This window comes from Parus major, chromosome 2 (genome assembly GCF_001522545.3).
Source record: "Parus major isolate Abel chromosome 2, Parus_major1.1, whole genome shotgun sequence".
NCBI lineage: Eukaryota > Metazoa > Chordata > Aves > Passeriformes > Paridae > Parus > Parus major.
The window spans coordinates 63,150,952-63,170,355 of NC_031769.1; the positions used below are offsets into that span (position 1 = coordinate 63,150,952).

At 38.9% G+C, this 19,404-nt stretch overlaps 1 protein-coding gene across 7 annotated transcripts in view; it reads right to left on the reverse strand.

Moving 5' to 3' along the window:
- Positions 1–19,404, reverse strand: part of HIVEP1 (HIVEP zinc finger 1) — a 127,773-nt gene that overhangs the window by 13,774 nt on the left and 94,595 nt on the right. For all 7 annotated transcript variants that reach the window (XM_033512078.1, XM_033512079.1, XM_033512077.1 and 4 more), the window contains 3 exons: positions 13,059–13,192; positions 11,519–11,694; positions 9,432–9,536 (listed from right to left, as the gene is read on the reverse strand). In XM_033512078.1, coding sequence (XP_033367969.1) covers positions 9,432–9,536; positions 11,519–11,694; positions 13,059–13,192 — 415 coding nt within the window. The remainder of the gene's footprint in view (positions 1–9,431; positions 9,537–11,518; positions 11,695–13,058; positions 13,193–19,404) is intronic.

Sequence of the window (19,404 nt, forward strand, 5' to 3'; positions counted from 1 at the left end):
ATTTGTACATTAGCTAAATATGGAAACTAGATCTCCTACATTTACTACAGCAAATGTGAATATGTCAGACATGTTATTAAAAATACCCCAAATCCTCCAGGTCATTGGAATGATACTAACAAATTTATCAGAAATTTAAAGTCTTAATTTATAATACTCATCCACAGACAAAAATGTTCAAAATAGAAAATACATTTTAGTGGAATAATTAGTTCATTAACTTCCATTCCAAAATTATGGCAAGTATGATTGTTAAAGATATTATTAACAATAACATGTGGACTGACCAAATGTTTTTGGTATTTTTTTCCTCTAAAATTCACAATGTTTTTTCACTAACTTGCAAAGCAAACATATCTAAAATGTTAAGAACAGCTACGTATGTTTGATTTCTGAAAGGAAACAACTACCTCTGCCTTCAATACCAATGACAAGCTAGGAGGGTCCCAGTGCCCTGGGCTGGAGGACCATGGCTGTGAGGCTGTGAGAATGAGAAACTCCCAGTCGACTCTGAAGATGTGTGGGAACTGCTGCTCCAGCTGGATGCCTGGGGTCTGATGGGATTTATCTGAGAATACTTAAAGAGCTGCTGATGTCATTGCAAGGCCTCTCTTGACGATTTTTGAGAGGTCTTGGGAATCTGGAGAGGTCCTAGCTGACTTGAAGCTGGCTACCGTTATCCCAGTTTTCAAGAAGGCCAAGAAAGAAGACCGCAGAAACTACAGACTAGTCAGTCTCATTTCTGTGCCTGGTAAAGTAATGGAGAGGATTATCTTGGGAGGTATTGAAAAACATCTGGAGGACAACACAGGCATCAGAGGACAACACAGCCAGCACGGCTTCATGGGAGGAGAGTCCTGCTAATCAAACTTTTTCCTTGTATGACACCATACAAGGAAATGACAAAGGTCACCCATGCAGTTGACCAAGAGAATCCAGTTGATGTAACCTTTCTGGATTTCAGTAAAGATTTTGATACTGTTTCTCACAGGATCCTCCTGGATAAAATGTCCAGCCCACAGCTGGATAAAAAGCACATCATGTGATGGGTGAACAGATGGCTCACAGGTCAGGCACAAAGGGTTACAGTGAATGGGGTGACACCAGACTGGTGACCTGGCACTAGTGGGGTTCCACTGGGCCCCATCCTCAGCCCTGTGCTCTTCAACATCTTCATAAATGACTTGGATGCAGGACTGGAAGGGACACTGAGCAAGTTCACAGATGATACAAAACCAGGAGGAGCTGTTGAACTCCCTTGAAGGCAGAGAGGCCCTGCTGAGAGACTTCGATGAATTAGAGATGGGCAATCCCCAACAGTATGAAATTCAACAGGGAAGGGAAAGTGCTGGATTCTTCACCTGGGATGGGACAGCCCTGGATGGACAGACAGACTGGGGAATGAGAGGCTGGAGGGCAGCCCCATGGGAAGGGACCCCGTGGACACAAGCCAGGAGGGACAGCCCTGTCCTGGGGGACATCAGGCACAGCATGGCCAGCCGGGCAAGGGAGGGGATTGTCCTGCTCTGCTCTGAGCTGGGGCAGCCTCACCTCCAGTGCTGGGGGCAGTTCTGGGTGCCACAATATGGAAAAGTTATCAAACTGTTAGAAAGGATCGAAAGGAGGGTAACAAAGATGGTGAAGAGTCCGGAGGGGAAGCCTTACAAGGCCTCGTCACTTGGTCTGTTCAGCCTGTAGGAGATTGAGGAGAGATCTCATTGCAGTTACAACTTCCTTGTGAGGGGAAGAGAAGGGGCAGGCACTGATCTCCTCTCTGTGGTGACCAGGGACAGGACCCAAGGGAATGACCTGAAGTTGTGCCAGGGGAGGTTTAGGTTGGATATTAGAAAAAAGTTCTTCCCCCAGAGGGTGGCTGGGCACTGGAACAGGCTCCCCAGGGAAGTGGTCCCAGCACCAAACCTGAAAGAATTCAAGAAGCATTTGGGCAGTGCTCTCGGGCACTTGGTGTGGCTCTTGGGAATGGTGTTAGGCAGGGCTAAGAGCTGGACTTTAATGATCCTTGTGGGTCACTTCAGAATATTCTGTGATTCCCTCAACGCCTTTGTAACAGATGTTGAAGACTTCCATGTGTCACATCTGAAGGGTGACCTACAGGTTTCCTCAAACTCTTTAAATAATGCAGGGGGCATCGCAAAGTCTTGGAATTCACTCTGGACTCCCTCTAAAATTCAGTCTCTTTACCAATGTCACATAGCTATTCTCTATGAAATTCTACTGATTCTTGTCTTTTTTTCTCCCTCTCTCCCCATGAATCACATTTTCTGTGAAAGCTGATGTCAATCATGGATGACTGTTTCTACTGGCAGGAGGAACTACCTGAAGTGATTAGACTGACTTGTCGCATTTGTAAAGCAAGGAAAACATATGTGCAAACAATGATTTAGAAGAAACTATTTTTCAAATTAACATTTAAAAATGCTACTGGATTTACCAGCAAATACTGCTTATATAGGAATTTTCTACATATATCCCTGCTTTCTACAACAAAGCCATGGAAAGAGAAAGGGAAACTGTGTGGAACAGAGATTCCTTACATGCAGGACTCCATGGGATATCATTTCCCTCTATTGTTTCCCTGTTTACCTCCATCCTTGGTGCATTTGCCAGCTTCTATTTGAGTGTGGTTACCTGGAGCCAGAGCCTGCAGTGTAGGCGAGGTGACAGCGATGAATGTGGTTCCCTTACTCCCACACAGCTTTGCAACATCAGATGAGAAAAAATAAGATTCCTGACTTGCTTTTTCTGGCAATGCACAAAGGAATGCTTTGCTCTGGCTTTTATACCTGCATGCACCTTTGCTGAAACAGGAGGTGCCCAGGCTTTTCCAATCAGTGATCCAACCAAGCATTGCTGTGGAGTTACAAAAAGACCTGATGCTGGAATTTTAAGCAGTAGAAGACCCAGGCAGGGTTATGGGTCTCCTCTGAAGGAGGCATCGGGCTGAGGCTGTGGCCACTCCTTGTGGTGGAAGATTCTCTTCCAAGCGGTGTCTTTTTAACTAAGTAGTAATGGCCCCAATCCATTCTGGTAATTGTACACTGCCTACTAAAGTTCTCTGGCAGTTTTAATTGGGGAAAAATTAATTTTTTGCTTCCTATCGTGAACTATGCACAATTATAACCATATGCTTATGTAGCTTATTTTATATATATATATATATATATATATATATATAAACATACATATAACTAGAACTGATTCAGTTTCCAGAGGGAACAAAATTACTTCTGTGTTTAACTTTGTATGAGGTTGTAAAATGGTCTATGGTATTTTCGAATGAAGGATGTATCATAAATTTAAAAGCTCCTGACATATGGAGAAATGGCTCTTGGCATGAAAGTTCACCGCTTCTTTTTTAAAAAAGAAAACAGGAAAAAAGTTTCACACTATTAAGTGAAGGCTTATGAAACCTACTTCTCTTTCCAATTTGTAACTCAACTCTCACCATTTTAACAGACAAACTGTTCACGACAGACTCAACTTTTTACAAAGAGTCTTTCTGGAAGAGTAGGTGATGCCTTTCATCCTCTGTCAACTGCTGCAATCTTTTATTTTAAATCCTTAGAAAGACTCTTTCTTCTTCCTGGACTTCACAGGAGTAAGTGAATTTTACAGACCTGAACTCTGCAGAAATTAGGAACAGCTGGAAATAAAGGCTTAATGGAAACATGGACAAAACTTTTGATTGGGGATTTTGTTCACATGCCAGCTACAATTATTTTTAAGAAAACTGCGTTTTTTTATCCTATGTATTGAAGAGTATACATATCACAGGCAAAAATACCTTAGTGCTTCATTTATTTTGCTGTCAGTCCTCAGTTAGTCAGCTCTGTACTGTGTTTGTGGTGTTGGTGTTGAGCTTGTTGGACAAGACTCTGTTATAGTGACATTTTACCCCAGAGCAGAAAAGAAAAAACTCTAAGTTCTTTAGCACAATAGCATTAGCTGGAATTATCAGCATCCTAATATGTCCATTTATGAAGTGCCTGGGGCTGGTAAGTACACATACTGCTACTTCCAGCTGGGATGCTATGAATTAGGTAATTGAAAAATATGTCTCCTTATGTACTTTGAAGCTTTTCATTTTATTAGAAGTTTTTCCTATAGGAATCCTTACTGTACATGGTTTTAACAACAGCCATCTGATTACCATCATACTGCAAAGTATTAAAACAAAGGTTCTTCAGAACCACAAATTACAGCTTTTAATTTTAATATCAGTATCATTGCCACACGACCTGATTTAATGAGGACCTGCTACAGATTTAGCAATTTCTGTACCAAATCCAGTGATGAAGTTTAAAAGCTTATAACTTAGTCACATTTAGTTATAACTTAATCACATTTAAGTAGATTGTCACATAAAGAGCAAAATGTTCATTTTCATTCTTTCAGTGGCAGGAAGACAAGAATGGTTTGAAAATACAAGTCTGCTCAGTTTTACAGACTCCTAAAGAAATGAGCAGTTATGTAGATCACTATGTGACTGCCATCAGCTCTACTTATTCAGATTAAACACAGTTTACTAAGTATCTATTCACTATCTACTAGCATCTAAATCTAAACTTATTACATTTATTGGCTTTTAGCACCTGAGTAATAAAAAGCAGTGTTTATTGTCTCAAGTTCTGGAAGTACCCTCAGTTATGGATTGGCATTTACATAAAAGCATTTAAAAATAAAAATTTATTCTATATTCTACATATTCTCCATCAAACTCAAGAAAAAATGTAGACTATGGCAAAAAAGGCATTAAGTACTTTTCAGCATATCATTATATGATCATAAATCGAAAGTGAGGTCTGTATGTCATCAATTCACTCCATTCCTCTAAACAATTACAACTTAGACTTGCCTTTCACACATTGAATTAGACTTGCAATAGATCATTCCACAGCCATTCACACAAATTAAAAGAGGGTTAAACAAGATTTGGTTAAACAATGCCAGCATCTATACCCAACCCTGATGCCCTCCTGTCACTCTAAGGCTGTTCATAGGCTTCAATTATCTGATTTCATTCTTGCTTCAGCTACTGTCCACTGCTCATCACCCTCTAACAGGACTCACAGTGACATCTACTGGGTTGAATTCAGACTGGTGATCACCAGGGCTCCTCAGAAATGACAAGAAAATCGTTGGGCTTTTGACTTTCATTCCTAAGACCACAGAAAGTAATGAAGTGAAACTACATCAAAAAGCAAGAGCAACTTGGGCTTAAAGAGATTATTTACACCTAAACCTTCTTAAGAAACTCATATATTGTAAATCAAACCTAGCATGAGGTAGTCTCATGTCAGGCTGTGGGTGTAGGGCTTCAGTGTGCCTAATTACATCTAGTTGAAGATGACACTGATATTAACAAAAAAAAATATTATAAACTACACAAAACCAGCCTTCCATTTTCTTTGTAAAAGGAGGATATTATTTCAAGGATTTTTATTTATTTTCACTTCTTAAATGCAGATTCAGTGAAAACACAGACTGAGTCATGATTAAGCTAATGAAGAGCCATTGAAACTCACTTAAAATCTACTGTAAGTAATATATAGCTAATTAAAACTGATTAGAACTGTGGTAATAATACTGCAGAAAATGAAAGTATTTTTTTAGTGTGTGTGTGTGTGTGTGTAGATATCTATAAAAATGTATCTGAAACTTACAATTAGGTCTTTTTACTATTAAAATTAAAATTTTGGGATAGAATTTCTGCACAAAAATCCCTTAAATGTTCTTCCCACCTACTGATTTCATGATTAAGGAATTCTCTTGTGCAAGTTTACTGAGACATACCATACCATTTATACATGAGCTTATTACAAGTTTAATGTTTTTAACTGTTTTAATTTGATCACAAATTTTAAGACTGGATAGCAAAATGTTGTGTAAGCAGGGCCAAAAAGGATATCCCCAGTTGCAGTCTGTCACACTAAACAGTTCACCTCCTCTGACAATTTAATTCAGATATTAACATTCCTCACATTGTAACCCTGTATTTTGGTGACAAGAACATTCCACAGAGCAGAAGATGAAAGATAAATGGATGAGGGAATAGTTTTGAATACAAAAACCCAGGCCAGAAAGTATTTACTAATACCCAAATGATGACAAGTCCAAATACAAAGAATGCTATGTTAAAAGCTCTGATCACATACAGTCTCAGACAGCTAGAGAGCATCTTTCTTTTTTCCTGAGACACTACAGCACAACAAAATTTCAGCTTCTCAGATTACTGAAAAAACAGACTCTGTGTGTGTGTGTGTATCTGCCTGTGCTCAGTGTTGTGCACAAGTTTGCACTCCTGGTTCAGTTTGCATCCATTCAATCTGTACTGCTGTTGGTCACAGCTGGCTTCTCATATGAATCTAAAAAACTGTATATTCAAACAACTGTGATTACCCAGCCTTAAAAAAAAAAAATTACAGAAGACTGGAACCAGCAAATTCCTTAAGAAATAAAAGATTGGTGGTTTTCTTAAATTTCTGGGTAAATTCTCTAGTTCAAAGTAGAATTCTAGTGGAAGACATACAGCTTAGGTACATTAAGTAAAGGTGCAGACATCTCTATTACCATAAGAATAATCTGTATTCCAAATGTTCAGATAATGAATTAGGTGGAGACAGACAGATAGACAGACAGACATTCTACAGGTCAGGAAACAGGCCAATTTCACAGAGTCTTCAGGAAGATGTTTTTTTTTTCTGAGGTCATAATTATTTCTTATCAGATTTTCTGCACCTTCCTCTACTGCTTCTCACGTTGCCTTCCAGCTGAGGAAAGCGATGGGAGTAGACAGACCACTCTCTAAGAGACAGAACATTTTTAACAACCAAACCCCAAGAATTTAAGCATTTGAAGACGCTGGTTTTTAAAACATCTGAAGGATATGTGGCACAGCTGTGCCAGCAATGCATGCCAGAGGGAGGAGGGGTGGAAGGGCCAAGGATGTAACACCGCAAATGCAGCTCAATTCCCACGGCCCATACACTGTCCTTTGTGGGTGACGTGTGGCTGCCAGGGCTGTCCCTGCAGCCCAGACCTGGCACCAGGGGTGCTGGCCTCAGTGTGAGCTCTGCTGCTCTGCCCTGGGGAAAGGGCAGCCAAAGAGGAGCTTGAAGCTGATTCAAACGCTGCCTAAAATTAGCATGTTCAGGATTTCAGAGAGGGCAACACACTTAAAAAAATACGTATGCAAATACATCACACTTTTTTCCCCCCCTCCTGATTCTGCCTTAAAAATAGGCTGACAAGAAAGATTCTGAATTATCACGAGAAAAAGCTTCATGGCTGGCCAGGTGAACAGATGGATTAAATCACATTTTTGAAGTGTAGGGTTGTTTGCTGAATTTCTGTGGATAATTGTAAATGCCCTGAGCTCTGCAGCAACTGGAAAGGCCAGACTGGTTTGGCTGCAGCAAATGTACCTTTATCAGGGGTTTAATTACCCTGATTCTTGGATAGGTCTCTTGTGCTGAACCTTGTTCTGCACTGCTGATTTTGCTATGGGTACCTGAGCCAGATCCTTTGGAAAAGGCAGGGTTTTATCACCAAGTTGTTTTTTGGCTTGAGGTTCCAGTTAAAGAAAAAAAGTGCTATGTCCTTTATTTTGGGGAAAAAAAAAAATAGGCATTGTAGCCATAAAATGAAATTCCATGAAGAATTTCAAGGATTATGTAGCAAATCGTATAGAATGCCTGTGCTTTTTTTTCCAAAATAAAGTATTTAATTTCTTAAGTAATTACTCTGCTGAGCAAAAAACACATTTCAGTGAATATATATTTGTACTATGGTCAAACATGCCTGTACCTGATATATAAAAAGTGAAAGTCTCTCTCTTTCTTCATTGAATAGTCTTGAAGTCAAAAGAAAGCATTCTTTCAACCAATGTTTGACTTCCTTCAACCCCATGTAACTGAAAATTCAGATAACATTTGAAATATTTCCCATTGCATTATAACCACAAATGCAACTTGTAATGCATGCAATTGGGCATACCAATTTATCAGTCAGTAAAATGTTTTCAGACCCTAGTAAATGGAAATATCAGTTCACCTGTAGTTTATGAAACTAACAAAAACGTCAAATGCTATATAGAACATTGCATTAAAAAGTGACCATTCTTCTGTCATGTGATGACTGAAAATATTAATAAAAATTGTTCCTCTGTAAGAAAAAGATGGTAATTTGTCCTTGCTGCTTATTTTCTGTGTTATTTATCTGGTACCTCAAATTGTGGAGGGAGACATATTTTTTGCTTACGAAGAAGGAGGATATTGAAGAAGGCCAAAAAGGGGAAAAATGCAGGTTTCTTTCTACCTAGTGCACTACTGAATCACAGCAGCTGAGTCATATTCCCAGCATTATTTAGAATTAGATTCAAGATGATTCGCTTATTCTGCCAGTGGCTGTCATATGGGAGCAAGTGCATTCATCTTTCTTTCCCCTTAGTTTAAATAAAGACCCCTACTGCTTTATTTTCTCCAAGTCTCATCCACAATCTAATAAACTATTCCACTGGAGAGAGAAAAATACGCCAAGGCAAGGCAAGAGGACTCATCTCCCCACAGAGGAATGTGAGGACAGGAAAAATGCCATCACTGCACTGAGACACGCTGAGATCCCAAATAGTCCTAACGCACAATCCTGTTCTCCACCTCACTGGGTCTGGTGCAGGCACACCTTTCTTACCATGACAAGCAAGTCACTCATGAACCTGGTTTGGCTCTCTTTGATTGTCCTTGAGCTCATCTCCTCTTCAGAAGAACCTTCTTGGGATGTGGGAAGTGCAGAATTCCAGCTTTTAGCAAATACATTCATTCTGAAAACACTCTCATCACTAATGAAGAAGTAGAACAGGTCAAGATGAATAATGTTTTTAATTTCAGTATGTTCTCTATCTGCAGATTTATCCCAATTATTTGTGAAGGAGGACAGAATTCTATGCTGGAAGATGATTAACTTCCTTGCAAAGCACGCAGCAACATATTTGTGATTTGTGTGGCACGTTAGTGATTTAATTTCTATGAAATATGCATCCCAAAACTTGGACCATTTCATGCACAGCTATTTTCAAAGAAGCACTACACTTGACTGCATTTTTTTCTAGGCAAACAGCTGTTTTTCTGGTATTTTCAATCTTGTCATATTTATCTGTGAAAGTGATAAAGTTAAACTGCATAACACTTTGTGAAAAATTCAGCAGCAATTTATCCTTAGCATATGCTTGTCATTTCTTTCGGTGGAAGTTTTTCCAGTGTTTCTGGCTCCCTTGGACTAGCTTTTAAGATTTTTATCTCTGTATCTTTTCCCTGTACAAGAATTAAAAAGCTTTGGAAAAGAAAGAGTAAGAAGCTGAGATGACAAAATAGACACAATAATTCAGTAAAGAAAAAAAGACTTTAATTTCTTACCAAATTCTTCTTCTCCATCCTGGTCATCTATTAAGCCTACTGAGACTCCCAAATCCATGCACTTCTTGCTATGTGCCTTTGACTTCATATGCTTTGTTAAATTTCCTTAAGAAAAAAAAGAAAATTACCTGCTCTGTGGGTACACAAATGTCTACAAATATATGCTCAGTGTGTTCATCTCTTCTTCAGGTACATTTATAACAACCCTATAATTTGATTTCACACTTGCTAGAACCTTGCTCCTCAATGCAAGCTGTCAAGGGCTGCAGCAGATTCACCATCCTGAATGCTACCAGCTTGCTGTCTACATTTCAGGAAGATTTTATTGACATAAAATAGGAGAGGATGGAATTTCTAAATTCTGATGTATTTTGTACTGGTGTAAAAGATCCCTCCTTTGTTTGTGGGAAAGTATAAAAAGGGGTGATTCAGTCTTCAAAGTCATGTTGACAGGAAGCTATCATGTGAAACTGAAGTTTGTATCTTGCAGCTTTCAGTATTTGATGAATTCTATTTTTAGTGTAAACATTTTCAATGCCAACTTAAGCAAACATTAATTTTATTCAAAATCAGAGCATGAAAATACTTGATCTGAATCTCAAAAGTGAATGTGTAGCTGAGAGGCCTCACAGGCTGCTCTCCCCTTCTTCTTTAAAAAGAAAATATGGTAAATATCAAGAAATGGCTAAGAGTGGCTCAGTTCTCTAAATGATTGTATTTATGAAATGCCTGTTGCTAGATGTAACTGCCCACCTTACACTTCACAAAAATGTTTCTTTGAGGTATTTAAGTAGGAAAAATTAAAGTGTAATGCTGACTCTTCTATTATGGCGTACTTTATTTCCACTTTAAAATGAAGGTGGTAACTCATCCCAAATGTTGAAATAATTGCTGCAAACATACTGACTCACAAATAACAAATTTTCCAGTTTTTGAACACTTCATGGAGCTGCTGGCTACACTGTCCTGTCATGAAGAGTGGCTTACCAAACATCAAACACCCAACTGTGTGTGACCTGACAGCAGTAATGGCAAGAGCCAGGCACAGCAAATGCAGAAGAGGATGTGCTACAACTGAAACCAGGGGGAACTTTACATGGGCAGAACTTAATTACTTGCACTTGGCCAGCACCTCTCCTCTGCAAAAACCATAATGAGAATTTACTGGGTTTGCACTCCAGCATTTCATGGTAAAGGCAGTATGATGACCCAGCCTGTCAGGACACAGTGATGAGTTTTGACACATCTGAAGCCTATTCATCCCACTTTGTGCAGCACTGGGTTATTTCTTGGAAGTTTTCCACCCAAATGCTGAGTAGTCTCAAACCCACTAAAAACACAAATGTTCCTGAGGTTACAGCTGCAGGGGGGAGGATTGTTGCTAAATGATGTTCAAAGCCAAGAAAAATTTTACTGCTTAGAATTTTTTTCTAAAATTATTTTGGCTGTGAACTTCTCCTGTCTGTTTCACTTGAGTCCTGGATCTACTACTGTTTAATATACTGCCTGTATAAACTGGGATGCATGTAAGTGTATAAAGATATAAACAGGCTTTAAAAAGTACATGTCCAACTCTGGGTCTCAAAAGGTCAAGTGGAAAGTGAACCTTTGTCCTCCAAAGGTAAAAAAAAAAAAACGAATTTCAATATAGTAATTTATTAGAGGCCAATTTCTTTCCTAGAGCAATTGGTTGAGTGCCAAGTACAATATATGTCCATCTCCTACCTCCAAAAGACACTGTAAAGGACTTAAAATTGTATCACATCACTATCTAGGATGAGCAGCTAACCATCTCACTTTTCTTCACCTAACTTTCCTCATACTCCCATGATTTCCCTCTTCCACTCCAATTTCTCATCCACTGTGGCATGCCAAGTAGTTCATTCATATGAAGATGTGAATAAATATACAAAAGACAAAGAAAAAGCAGGAAACAAGAAATTACAAATATTTGAAGCATTAGACAATAAAACTCCGCAGAGAGGGAACCTCTTTAGCTCATGAACACCCAACTGTGAGAAGAAAATAATTCTACTTTAAAGTAGAAAGAAAAAGAGGGAAAAACATACCCAGTAAAGTAGCCTTACCTTTAGTTTTGAAGGAAAAGTTGCAGTAATTGCAGTGGTAAGGACGGACATCAGTGTGTGTGCGAATGTGCTTCTTCAGCATGCTGGGCTTCTTGCAACGTATTCCACATTCCTCACAAATATACTTCCCTCTCCCTCTCCCTCTCACATACACATAGTCTTCGTTTGACTTGTACCTAATAACAGTACCATGAGAGTAAGGAAATCAGCTGTAGTGGGAAAATGAGTCCAGCTAGAAACCCTCATCTACCAGCATTTTTTAAAATAACACATTAGATGAAAATCAATAACTGGGAAAACTAATCACACTCTTTTCTGCTCACTCCTGCATGTATTTGTTAAATTAATATCTAAATTTATCACTAGCTAGTCATAGACTTGTTTAGGAATAGCAGCTAATCTTTTTTAATAAAGGCACTGTTGAGACTAAGCATTTAAAGATTTCAAATTTCCTCTTAGCAACACAGGAACATATCTTTTAAAGGTGTCAGCTCTTGGAAGCAGGTTTGAGCACCATGAGGGAGCTTTAAAAGAGCATCTTTGAGGCTCTGCCTTGTGCAGCAGAGGAATAACATTAGTTACAATGATGGGAAAGTCTTTAAATTTCCCTATCAATGTCCTCTGGACTCAGCCTATGGGGACTGTCTCTAGATGGAAAAAGTCATTCAGATTCAATTACGCCCTTCGTATTTCCACTCAAGGATGCCAAATGTTGCATTTAGCTTTGGTGACCTGCTCCTTGCAACGTCTGGATCTGAGCAGAGACACAGCAATATTTTACCTGGGCAGCTGGTAATGATTTAACTGCTGGCCTAGACTAGATTCAAACTGGGAACATGTAACTAAAGCCTGACCATCATACAGCTGGCCATCAAATATGCACTATTTGTGCAACAAAATTTTACAGGTGTCACTGGCACTTTTCTATTTAAAAATCTGTTTTATGTTGTACATAGTGCAACACTGTGGCTACAGCAACTGTTATTTATATCAAGCAACAGATTTAAAGTATTATGGTGCAGGGAGGAGGGCTCTCAGTAAATATTTCCATGGCATTTTTCAAGTCAGAGCTCACCAGCCTGTGTATGCCACAGCCTGTGTATGCCACAGCAAGCTGCCAGACAGAGATGGCACCACAGGCTGCTGCTCAGCCCCTGGACTATTTCCTCTCCAGCTACAGTCAAACAACTTTGCTGCAGAATAGGTATTATTTATCATGTAAGAAAAACATAGGAACAGAATTTACATCTCTGGCTGTATCTAGTTTCCTTTAGCACTGATTAATTCTCATTCCCTGGGAAAAAGAATGAATCGCACTGACTTCTGTTCTTTATTTTATTACCCCTTCTCATAACTCTCATGGCTCCATGCTACTGATGACTTTCCATTTTTCTTGGAAATATAAACCAACATCCACAGACCACAATATGGGAACTGTTGTTTAAAATAAATCAATCAGGAAGCAACATCTCTGCAAAGTCTAGAATCTAGGAAAAAATATCTTCCCAATGATATCTAGTATACAAAGTACAATACTTGCCCTCCATCAAATATTTTAACTCTTCTTGGTACAGTTTTGATAAAGGAGTTTTCTTTATCATGCTCAGTGCTTGATTCAGAGTTTTCCTTATTGCTGAATTCAGTTGGAGTCAATTTTTTCCTATTTAATGCTCTCTGAAAGAAAATGAGATATGCTTATCATTAAAATTAGTGTCTTTCATCTGCTATTCAAACATTCAAATTATGGTGAATAAAAGCATCATAAAAGGCACAATTCTAATAATTGGTTTTTAAAACTGTTAAGATACATGAAACAAAAAATATCTTTTGCTAAACTTTTTCTTTACTACACATTGCCTGTTTGTGGACTGCTAAATCTATACAGAGATTATGGCCCTGTAGGAAACCAGGCATGCTTTGAGACTGAAGTAGGACATTCCTTTTCCTTATTCTGGGAAAATTAAGGTAACACTTTTTAGCTCACAAATAGCCTTCAGAGAAAGATGTGTGCAATCAAACTGAAGTGATTCCTGAGCAGCAGCAACTGGACCAACCTGTCTGCTGGCCCAGGACACAGCAATGCCTCATGGCCAGCAGGAGCTGCCTACCACGGCGCAGCAGAGAGAAGAAGGGTGGCAAGAAGGGGTGTACCTAGGGAGGTTATTAACAGGTAACATTTCTCAGTGCTAATATTTTTCAAGAACTACAACTCTTTTGCTCTGGACACTGACTATTCCTGATTTGGCGAGGTTATTAACAGGGGTTCCAGAACCCTTCCAAAGCAAGACTCCACACTTAAATTCCTACTGCCAGACCAAATTATAAGAAAAAGCATGCAGTTGTCTAGCAGAACAAGATTTTGTTTCTTCAATTTCCCTGATTATTAGTCAAGGAACTTCTTTTTGTTTGTTTTGAGGAGAATGAGTTCCCCTAACATTTGCCAATTAAAATCTACTCCTTCCAACTCTAGAATATTTATAAAATGGGCAACAATGAAGGAATGATCCAATTAGCCAGCAATTATTTCTGCTATATTTATAAACTATTCTACCCACATAGCTGGCACATTTACCTCATTTGCTCATATTGATAAGTGAATAAAATGATGAGAGAAAAAAAAAGTCTGGCCTTATGTTTTTCACTCATTATTAAATTTAACGCTGTAAGCTTGTGGATTCTTGGCAAGAGGAATGACTTCACCGGCTGGCTTAAAATGACTGATCAGTTATGCTGGGTGCTACATACATTGAAGGATGACATCATCCTGGCACCTGGTCCTTGCCCATTGTCCTTCATGCTGCCACAGACACTGCCTTCACTTCTAGTTCCCACATGATAAGGAATTAACACAGATCAGAGGAAAAGCATCTTCCTATTCAATTGAAGGCCCCAGGAAGCTGCACAAGCACAAGCACAAGCACAAGCACAAGCACAAGCACAAGCACAAGCACTACCCCAATCCGTACACCTTCATACAGCCCTCTGGGGATTGATTCAGGCTGCATTTTCAAACGTCTGAGCACTTCTACCAAAGCACACATGACAACTCTGCCTGCGTGTAGGAAGGAAGAAATTTCACCCTGCATGTTTTAACAGCACTCATACAAAGTGAAAGGAGATGATGCTCTGGATGAGAAATACAAGAAGTGAAGCCTGCTCCAATAATCACAGCTCAGCCGTTCTGCAGTTCCTATGCACTACCTGGCACATGAACTGCTTTTGTTTTCACTGCAAACAAAGAGTAACAAGGTGACATTTGTAGCTTAAGAGGAAGAGAGTAGTGGAAAATACGGAATACATACAATAAACCAACCACATAAATATTCCCAGCAGCTGAAATAATGCAATCTTTAAGTGCCTGATCTTTCAATACTATATACCAATTATTTTTTTCCAGATTTAATTTTAAGTAGTAAAAAGACAAAGGAAAAAGAAAGATTACAGAAATCTTAGACCTATGCTGTCATCCAAACTATGATGAAACTGTTACAGTAAGTTGTATATTCACAGAAGCACTCAGAATGCAGAAACTACCAAGAAACCAAACACCTCTGATGCTCCCACTACCCATTTTTTTCTTTTAAACACGTGTCTATATACAGATATAAGACAGCTCAACTTATGTGTTAAAATTATTTACCTCCCCTGCTGTACTTTAGTTTGGTGGTTATTTGCTGCTTTAGGAAATTTTTTCAGTGTCATGAACATGCAAAATGCTGATAACAGAGTAACAGAAACACCTAGTTTCTGTCCCAGAAATCTACAGAAATGCTCACTGACAATGAAAAAAACAGTCTGTTTAGCTTTTTCTGAAAAATTTCAAATTGATGATGAGAATGACTTTGCCCTCTGTACATTTATAAAGCAACCAGTCTCCAAGGAGCACAGGTTTCTTGTGTGGAAATCCTTTAATGCAGCTCACCTGAAATCCCCCCAAGCCCCACATGAACTGGTGGAAAGGGCAGAAAAACAGCAGTGCTGTAAAAAGTTCCTCTCTATGATTACTTCTGCCTTCTGTTTCCAACAGAGAAACTTGTCTCCCTACTCCCATAGAGACAAGGACCATGATTCATTTCTACTCCACTCATTTTGTTCCAATTTACTCCACTGTCCTCAATTACTGGTATAAAACTGAAAAAAAAAAATTGCTCCCAGGGCTGCCCAGAAACCACAGTTCAACAGATACTTCTGGTACTTTACAACATCCTTTGGAAAAAAAAAAAACATGCTACAGCTTGAATCATCAAAGTTATAAATTTCAGATTAGAATATTCATTAAACATTTTTCCCACTGGCACACAGCCACATGGGGAAAATTTTTTTAATATCTTTAAACTTTTACTAGTTTACACATAAAATCTTCTGCATTTAACTACTTTCCAGTGGTAAGCTGGACTGTTGAGGCATATCATCCAAGAAAGGAAAGCTTTCCACAGTTAGGAGAAACTTTCCATTTTTCAGCCTATCCTTGCTCAAAAATCATCATCCTGGAATATTGCACACACTACTGATTCACTTAAATGAGAAGAGCCAAGATCAGCGTGGAGGCTTGAGAAAGAACTCCTGATGTAACACCATTGAATTCAAGTGAGGAAAACTGGTGAAAAGTAGTAATAAATGGGACAATAAAATAAGAAGATGAGGGAGATAAAATGCTTTTCCATGCAGGTGAAACCTCCTGTTACATTTTAACATGCTGCACTCATTCCAGGAGCTTCTTTCACAATAACATTTTGTGGTTTGTTTTCTGAATCACTGGAACGTGGCAACTTCACCTATTGCCTCTGAGCAGTGAATTGTGAAGAGCAAACAAAGTCCCAGGGTTCCTTTTTGTTTGCATTTTGTTCACGTGTATCTTCCTTTCCCATGGTACCTATTGTTGAAAGAACTGCCTTTTTTTGTGACAGTGATTAGTAGCGGTTATGCAGCAGCATGAGGTGTCTGTAAACATGGTTTAGTTCTGGGGGAAAACCCAGAACAGTTCAGCAAGCTGCTTTATCTCGGTGAGAAGATCAGCAGTTACAGCCCCATGAGCAGAATACGCCAAATGAGTCTGGAAAGGGCTACGGCTGTGAGAGAGGAGGTGAGACATAACAGTACTGCATTTTTATTATTATTCGTAAATTGGATTGTGGTAGCACTTAAAAGCTTTCTGTCAGATCAGGGTTAAAACACATAAACCAATTGTGCAAACTCTACCCCCAACACCTGCATCCAAACCATGGTTCCCCAAGGGACTCGGACCCTGCCAAGGTTCTAAGCAGAAAATCAACCACATTATTTTTTTTCAATTATTTGCTATTTTCTCTGTTGGCTTTGTTCATGCTGCATTTTCTTGTTTTGTGTTTGTTTTTCTTTTTTCTTTTTTAATGATCTCCAATGCTTTCCATCTTCAGACTCCAACAAAAAACAAACAAACAAACAAACAAAAAAAAACCAAAAACCAAAAACAAACCAAAAACTCAGTGGAATTACTGGGCCTGAACTGAGGAATTTCAGTTTTTGCTATTTTTAAACATGGCTTCTGTGAGGAAGTTTCCAAGTTGGCATCAGCTATTCCATTACCAGGTCTAACTGGAGACTGGTAACACAGAGGTATATTGTAACAGCAGCAGCAGCAGCATCATTCTGGAAAACAGCTGAAATCCTGCTGCCTGAATCATTAGAACGGAAAGCAGACAAACTCTGGAAGTATTACATAGAAAAACCTATCAGGTCTTTGAAATTTTTAACTTCTGACATGGTACACCTTGCTCATACAATCTGAGGTGCAAATTAAACTTTAATTGGTGCTATTAGCTGCACTCTTTTCCTTAGTAATGGCTCTGAGCAAAGCCTGTAAATCAGCCCAAGCAGAGTTTAAAAACTCTTCATTTCCATCATGCTCATGTGCTTCATTCAAAATGTCAGCAAGAAAGACTGAAGAAGAAAGATTAGTGACTGTGTTTCTTTTGTGGCAGAAGCACTGTAAATGTGCCTGACAGCTGCCTATTACAGCATTTAAGCACTCACTCCTGGAGTGTTTTAAAACGGTGCTGTCAAAATATTTTTTCAAAATATTATTATCCATTATTTGTATTCTAAACAGAAGTTGTTTGTACAGAAAATCTGTTTTTCAGGAGGCATACAATTGCTTTTCTATCACAGAATTTCTTCTGATAGACTGTTCTTCAAAAATACAACAAACGTGACTCAATGACACAAGGATGTGAGACTTGCTCTAGGAAGAGTCGCTCAACTACATACAATGAAAAAAGTTAAACATTTGTTTCCTTTTTTTTTTTTTTAAATTTAGCACTATTTAAGTGCAACATCTCATGAAATACATGAGGAAGCAGACTGAAAGAAAAAAAAAGTACTAAGAGTTTAAATCAAGGCAGCATGCTACAACACTACAACGATTCAACTACAGTACTAGAACAAAATCAGCAGCCTGTATGCATTTTCTGCAGGAAACATTATGGATGAGGTTCTGAACTCCAATATAATGTTAGCAAATGTCCCACTGATTTCAGGAGGACCAGGTTTAACTCCATTGCCCTTTTGGCCTTAAAGGTTTCAGCATATCTTCACAACTTGCCCTGCAATTCTGAAACTATTTGTTCCTATCACACAGTTTCTCTTCCTATTGCTTTTCCCCCCACTGGCAGTGCTGTATCTTAGCAAAACATTTAGCAGACACAGAAACATTCCAGAGTGACTTCTGACAGCAGCAGTTTCTGTCCCTCAACACCCACACAACACCCACAACACCCACAGTCTTTTCCCAAGGCTGTGGAATGCCTCCTCTAGAGTGACTACTGGCTTGTGGACCCTTGAGTCCCAATGTCTGGGACATTTTGCTAATGGCAGTAGGACAAGTTACAGTCACTTTCACCTCCTTGCTGAACCACTTCCATGCCCTGAAGGATCATGGAGAAAGGAAGGACTGTGGCTTCACTGATGCCCCATTTTTGCCAGCTCCAATGTGTTTGGCACCAAAGACACAGTATATGCAGTGCAGAGCATGGAAAAGCATGAAACCATGCTGCACACTTCAGAGAGCTTTATAACTTCAGTAGATGGGACAATAAAATCCTCTGCTGGGTCCATTACACAGACACAGAGACACCTGCTGCCATAGTGCAGGTCTAAGAGCCACCTTCATCAATGTACAGCGGTGGTTCAATCACTAGAGAACACCAAATCCAATCTAAACCAAACAGCTTTGGTCCTGTCCATAACAAAACTGTCCAGCAAGTAAAATCTTGGTCACATCTGTGCAGCCCCAAAACAGCTAAGGAAATAACAAGAAACTATTTTACTCTGCCACTTTGGACTCTGGAATGATGCAGGTTTTTATATGGGTCACAACCTTTGCCTGGATTACATTTCTCGGCACAAGATTTAATGTTAACTTTGGAGCCATATCAATCCAAGAAGCTGTCAGTGGTTTTATGGCAGTGGCAATTTTGTTCCAACCTTGCTATTTTTGTCATTATTTCACACCACTGATTAACCTAGGTGAGAGAAAGGGAAATGGTATACTGTTCCTCTCAGAAGTAGATGATCAGTGATGGTGAAAACTGTTTTCATGGCGTATCCATGGACACCTGTTAAAGCTGAGCACTCTTTTGAAGTAGAAAATCTCCTTATTGTTATTTCTTCAGCTGACATTTAATGCAAAATATACAATTATAATCTTAAATTAATTTAAGTTAGGAATGTTATTTAAAATAATACTTATATCAGACTTATTTTGTTCTACCCTTTGCAAGACAAAAAAAAATGGCCACAGTCCTGCCACAATTAACACTGAATACACAGATTTAAACCCAGGAACTAATTTCCATAAAAAATTATAAATCCTTATGAAGAGGTTTCTTAACTGAATTACTTTAGATCTT